The sequence below is a fragment of the Rhinopithecus bieti genome, unplaced genomic scaffold, assembly GCF_001698545.2.
Source record: "Rhinopithecus bieti isolate Rb0 unplaced genomic scaffold, ASM169854v2 scaffold_3875, whole genome shotgun sequence".
NCBI classification, from domain to species: Eukaryota; Metazoa; Chordata; class Mammalia; order Primates; family Cercopithecidae; genus Rhinopithecus; species Rhinopithecus bieti.
The window spans coordinates 1,896,484-1,902,992 of NW_016804422.1; the positions used below are offsets into that span (position 1 = coordinate 1,896,484).

The 6,509-nt window shown below is 45.4% G+C and overlaps 1 protein-coding gene across 1 annotated transcript in view; it reads left to right on the forward strand.

Annotated features, from left to right (window-relative positions):
- The window catches only part of QRICH1 (glutamine rich 1), a 69,658-nt gene that overhangs the window by 15,015 nt on the left and 48,134 nt on the right, over nucleotides 1-6,509 (forward strand). Inside the window, exon 2 of the mRNA XM_017868143.1 lies at nucleotides 4,900-5,229. Coding sequence (XP_017723632.1) covers nucleotides 4,921-5,229 — 309 coding nt within the window. The 5' untranslated portion in view covers nucleotides 4,900-4,920. The remainder of the gene's footprint in view (nucleotides 1-4,899; nucleotides 5,230-6,509) is intronic.

Consider the following 6,509-nt stretch of genomic DNA (forward strand, 5'->3'; position numbering starts at 1 on the left):
TTTTTTTTTTTGAGACGGAGTCTGGCTCTGTCGCCCAAGCTGGAGTGCAATGGCGCGATCTCGGCTCACTGCAAGTTCTGCCTTCCGGGTTCACACCTTTCTCCTGCCTCAGCCTCCCGAGTACCTGGGACTACAGGCGCCCGCCATCACGCCTGGTTAATTTTTCTATTTTTAGTAGAGATGGGGTTTCACCGTGTTAGCCAGGATGGTCTCGATCTCCTGATCTTGTGATCCGCCCGCCTGGGCCTCCCAAAGTGCTGGAATTACAGGCGTGAGCCACTGCGCCCAGCCTTATTTTATATCTTTTTATACTATTAGAACGGTTTTTCTTAGTTAAGTTTCATATCCCTTTCCCCAACCCCGGAATAAACCTCCAAAAACAAAACAAAAACTAGGTGGAATTCTATACTGAGTACTGAAGAAAGCTTGTTTCTAGTAAGAAAAGTTGGTGAAATTATCCTTTACACTTAATATCAGACTTGAGGTGAGGTTTAAGCTGCCCCTTCTGAGTTTCTGAAACTTGAAAGACAAGAGTGAGGAGAAATAGGGTTACTAGGAGGATCATAGAGACTGGCTTTACTAGGCAATAGTCATGAAGGTTTTTCGGTTCTGTAAACTTTGTTTGCGGTGTTTTGTTTTTTTTCTTGTGTTTTTTAAAATTTTTTTTGTTGTTTTGTCTTGTTTTGATTTTGAATTCCCATCTACTCCATCAGGAAACAGTGTTTCTTTGTATTGGGGTTTACTCATTTGTCTTTTCCCAGACTTGAGACAAAAAAAGGTTTGTGCTACATGTAAAACTTTACTTTTGTACCTTAAAAAAAAAAAAATTGCTTTTTGTAGTAGCTTTGACAGTTTAATCAGTCTCAGTATGTTATGTGAATACAACTGACAATTGAAGAAAATACATTTTAGGAAATGTAAATTCCAACTGACCTGCTGCTCTTTTGTAATGGAGGTGAAAAACTGAAATTATGTACCAGCATGGTAGAGGACCTGTTAATGGCTGATCATATAATCTCTCCTTTGTCTCCTTTTGAGCAGAAGGGTATGTGTGATTAGATATTAGAATTTCATGACTTTGTAATGTTAACGGATCTTTATTATGAAAGATGCCTGTTTTTTTTTTAGGTAGAGTGTCACTCTGGTGCCCAAGCTGGAGTGCAATGGCACAATCTTGGCTCCCTGCAACCTCTGCCTCCTGGACTCATTCTCCTGCCTTGGCCTCCTGAGTAGCTGGTATTACAGATGCCTGCTACCACGCCTGGCTAATTTTTATATTTTTAGTAGAGACAGGGTTTCACCTTGTTGGCCAGACTGGTCTTGAACTCCTGACCTCAGGTGATCTGCCCACCTTGGCCTCCCAAAGTGTTGGGATTACAGGTGTGAGCCACCGCACCTGGCTGAAAGATGCCTTCTTAAGGAAATCCCTACTGTGATGCTGTTAACAAAGGGGAACTTTGATACATTCTGTGCAAGTGTGGCAAATGAGTGCTTTCGGATCACCTAAACCAAGTAGCCTTCTCTGAATCTGTAGTTAGGCAAAGTGTGCTTGGCTTGATGCTCTCCTTATGTGTGACGTGGACATCGACAACTTTATTGTTATTGTTATTTTATTTTATTATTAGTATTTTTTTACAGATGAAGGTCTCTCTAGGTTTCCCAGCTCAAAGATCTGGGCTCAAGCAATCCTCCCACCTCAGCCTCCTGAGTAGCTGAGACTACATATGTGCACCACTGTGACCAGCTGATAATTTTTTTATTTTTATTTTTTTTTTAAGAGAGTTACGTTCTGTCGCCTAGGCTAGAGTGCATTGGAGTGATCTTGGCTCTCTGCAGCCTAGATCTTTGGACTCAAGCAATCCTTCTGCCTTAGCCTCCCTAGTAGCTGGGACTACAGGTGCATGCCACCACACCCAGTTAATTTTTGTATTTTTTTGTAGAGATGGAGATTCTCCGTGTTGCCCAGGCTGAGGTGGAAGGATTGCTTGAGTCCATGAAGCTATGGATATTACAGAGAGAATCGTGTGGCTTATACCTATAATCCCAGCACTTTGGGAGGCCAAGACGGGCAGATCACCTGAAGTCAGGAGTTTGAGACCAGCTGGGCCAACACGGCGAAACCCAGTCTCTACTAAAAATACATAAATTAGCTGGGCATGGTGGTGGGTGCCTGTAGTCCCAGCTACTTGGGAAGCTGAGGCAGGAAAATCACTTGAACCTGGGAGGATGCAGTGAGCCGAGATCGCGCCACTGCACTCCAGCCTGGGTGACGGACGGAGACTCCATCTGAAAAAAAAAAAAAGGCTGGGCGTGGTGGTTCATGCCTGTAATCCTAGCACTTTGGGAGGCCGAGGCGGGCAGATCACGAGGTCAGGAGATCGAGACCATCCTGGCTAAGATGGTGAAACCCCGTCTCTACTAAAAATACAAAAAATTAACTGGATGTGGTGGCGGGTGCCTGTAGTCGCAGCTACTCAGAAGGCTGAGGCAGGATAATGGGGTGAACCCAGGAGGCGGAGCTTACAGTGAGCCGAGATTGTACCACTGCACTCCATCCTGGGCAACAGAATGAGACTCTGTCTCAAAAAAAAAAGAAATCATAATTCTTCCTGTTCCACATTGAATTTCAAATGTAGCAGGTATATATGAAGCAACTAACATGGGTGAGCTGTTCGGAGAGAACCAAGACATAGTCTTGTCTGCCAAGAGTTTAGAGCCTAGGTAGAAGAAAGGAGATGCTTAACCCACATATTTTGTATCTGTAACGTAAGGTAGAGCATCTGGTCAGTCTAGGATATCTAGCCTGATTGCTCAAGGGAACAAATCACCTTTCCAGACATTCAGAATTATCTGAGAATCCTTTTTGGCAAAAACATTTGCTTGGTTTCTGTTACTCTTTCATCCTGCTGCTACTTTTGTTCTGAAGGTCTGGCTGATCAAGGGAGGATGGTACAAAGGTAGCAGCGACAGGGGTCAGCAGTCCACAGATTGCACACTTGTCCCTCAGGTAATGAGAGTTAACTGTCTACATCTGCAGGTTAATTCTTAAGGTAAATAAATACCTGATGAAAACTTGTAGAATTTATTTCTGAATTTTAGTAGTGACCTGGATATTTTTTTTTTTTTTTTTTGAGACGGAGTCTCGCTCTGTCGCCCAGGCTGGAGTGCAGTGGTCGGATCTCAGCTCACTGCAAGCTCCGCCTCACGGGTTTACGCCATTCTCCTGCCTCAGCCTCCAGAGTAGCTGGGACTACAGGCGCCCGCCACCCTCGCCTGGCTAGTTTTTTGTATTTTTTTAGTAGAGACAGGGTTTCACCGTGTTAGCCAGGATGGTCTCGATCTCCTGACCTTGTGATCCACCCATCTCAGCCTCCCAAAGTGCTAGGATTACAGGCTTGAGCCACCGCGCCCGGCGTGACCTGGATATTTAAAGCACTATTTACCTTTTTTTCCCAGAATTATTTTAATAGTATTAGTTACATTTATGTAGTGCTATCTATGTGTTAGGTGATTTTCTTTTTTTTTTTTTTTTTTTTTTTTTTTTGAGACGGAGTCTCACTCTGTCGCCAGGGCTGGAGTGCAGTGGCCGGATCTCAGCTCACTGCAAGCTCCGCCTCCCAGGTTCACGCCATTCTCCTGCCTCAGCCTCCTGAGTAGCTGGGACTACAGGCGCCCGCCACCTCGCCCGGCTAGTTTTTTGTGTTTTTTAGTAGAGATGGGGTTTCACCATGTTAGCCAGGATGGTCTCGATCTCCTGACCTCGTGATCCACCCGTCTCGGCCTCCCAAAGTGCTGGGATTACAGGCTTGAGCCACCGCGCCCGGCCTAGTGTTAGGTGATTTTCTAAATGCCTTATTTAATCCTCATGTCAACTGTGAGGTAAGTACTATTGTATCCCTATTTTACTCACAAGAAAACTAAGGTTAATGGACTTTTCTAGAGTTAAATAATGAAGGAAACATAAAGTTGGGATTTGAACCCAGGTAGCTGGGCTCCAGAGTCCATGCTTTTAACCAATAAGCTGTGTTGCAAAAGAATGTGAGCAACATATGGCAAAATAGGATTTTTGGTTTTTCTGATGGGAGATGAAGAACATATCCTCTGCCTCTTGTGTCTTGCCACAACTAGGTGGCATACCTATCTCTGCTATAGGAAATGCTTGAAAATAAAACATATCCATAGGAATCCCTGCCCCTAGCTTCTTCCTCCTTGCTTGGTGTCCTCTCTGTGATGGTCACAGAGCAGTTTTGCATGTGACATTTACTGTCCAGTGCTTGGCTCTGCACAGAAGATGGGATTGACCTAGTGCTAGGTGGGAAATGTGTTTTCAGCCTGTTTCATCCAGTATTGTGAAGCATGTGTTTGTTTTTTGTTTTCAGTGTGATAGTTTTATTTAAGAAATGTTGGCCGGGTGCGGTGGCTCAAGCCTGTAATCCCAGCACTTTGGGAGGCCGAGACGGGCGGATCACGAGGTCAGGAGATCGAGACCATCCTGGTTAATACGGTGAAACCCCGTCTCTATTAAAAAATACAAAAAACTAGCCGGGCGAGGTGGCGGGCGCCTGTAGTCCCAGCTACTCCGGAGGCTGAGGCAGGAGAATGGCGTGAACCCGGGAGGCGGAGCTTGCAGTGAGCTGAGATCTGGCCACTGCGCTCCAGCCTGGGTGACAGAGCGAGACCCCGTCTCAAAAAAAAAAAAAAAAAAAAAAGAAATGTTAATGGATTTAATTTTCAAACATCCATTAATTGAAAAAATAAGGTGGTATAATAAAACTTTATTTTTTTATTGTATATCTATACAGCTGCCCTGAATATATTCCAGTCTTGTGCAAGGGTAATTGTTTCTGGGCATTTCCTGCTAAAAACAGTAACATAATTTTGACTTCTGTTTATTTCTAGGAACCCTAAGTACTCTGCAATATGAATAATTCCCTGGAGAACACCATCTCCTTTGAAGAATACATCCGAGTAAAGGCACGGTCTGTCCCGCAACACAGGATGAAGGAATTTCTGGACTCACTGGCCTCTAAGGGGCCAGAAGCCCTTCAGGAGTTCCAGCAGACAGCCACCACTACCATGGTGTACCAACAGGGTGGGAACTGCATATACACAGACAGCACCGAAGTGGCTGGGTCTTTGCTTGAACTTGCCTGTCCAGTCACCACCAGTGTTCAGCCACAAACCCAGCAAGAACAGCAGATCCAGGTTCAGCAGCCACAGCAGGTTCAGGTATATGGGAAATGCTGAGGTGCAGCCTGTTTAATGTACTTTATTTGTTGTCAGTGTTTTAGTTAGTGGGATCACCACATGTGTATGGATGTTACAGGTTATTTTCATTAAGGGGGGACTCTGAAACTATTTAACACTAAGATTTTCAGAGTTAATGTGGACGAAAAATTTTTTCCTTTTTAAGTTTTTTTCTTTTTTTTTTTTTTTAAAACAAACCCCAGTGTCAAGGGCTGACTTTGAATAGATTGCAGCCAGGGATATGCTTAGCTACCTAGGAAACCCCAACCGAGAAGCAGGTCATCTATGAATTGTTTAGCATCAGGTTCAATGTGCCTCACGTGATGAGTGAGGAGGCGACCACCTTTCTGACAGCACCCCTTTTCCCAGGATGAGGGGCTCTCTGCGCTGGAACCCGGTCCCGGCACATGACCCCACCGGCGGCAATGTCAGTAATGGTGGGGCCAACCAACACTCTGTGGTGCTGCCATGTCATTGTACCTGGGTTGTTTTATTTCTTTGTTTCTTCTTTTTTTTGAGATGGAGTCTTGTACTGTGGCCCTGGATGGATTCTCCTGCCCCAGCCTCCTGAGTAGGTGGGATTCCCGGCGCCTGCCAACACACCCGGCTAATTTTTTTTTTTTTTTTTTGAGATGGAGTCTCGCTCTGTGCCCCAGGCTGGAGTGCAGTGGCGCAATCTCGGCTCACTTGCAAGCTCCGTTTCCTGGGTTCACGCCATTCTCCTGCCTCAGCCTCCCGAGTAGCTGGGACTACAGGCACCCACTACCAAGCCCAGCTAATTTCTTGTATTTTTTGTAGAGACGGGGGTTTTACTGTGTTAGCCAGGGTGATCTCGATCTCCTGACTTCGTGATCTGCCCGCCTCTGCCTCCCAAAGTGCTGGGATTACAGGTATGAATCACCATGGCTGGCCTCTTTTATTTTTATATTTATTTACTTATTTTTTGAGATAGAGCCTCACTCTGTTGCCCAGGCTGGAATGCAGTGGCACGATCTTGTTTCACTGCAACCTGCATCTCGGGGGGTTCAAGCTGGCACGCCCAGCTAATTTTTGTATTTTTAGTAGAGATGGGGTTTCACCATGTTGGCCAGGGTGGTCTTGAACTCCTGACCTTAAGTGATTTGCCCACCTCGGCCTCCCAAAGTGCTGAGATTATAGGCATGAGCCACCACACCCAGCCTTGTTTTGTCTTTGTAAGGAAGAAAAGTTTGGCCGGGCGCGGTGGCTCAAGCCTGTAATCCCAGCACTTTGGGAGGCCGAGA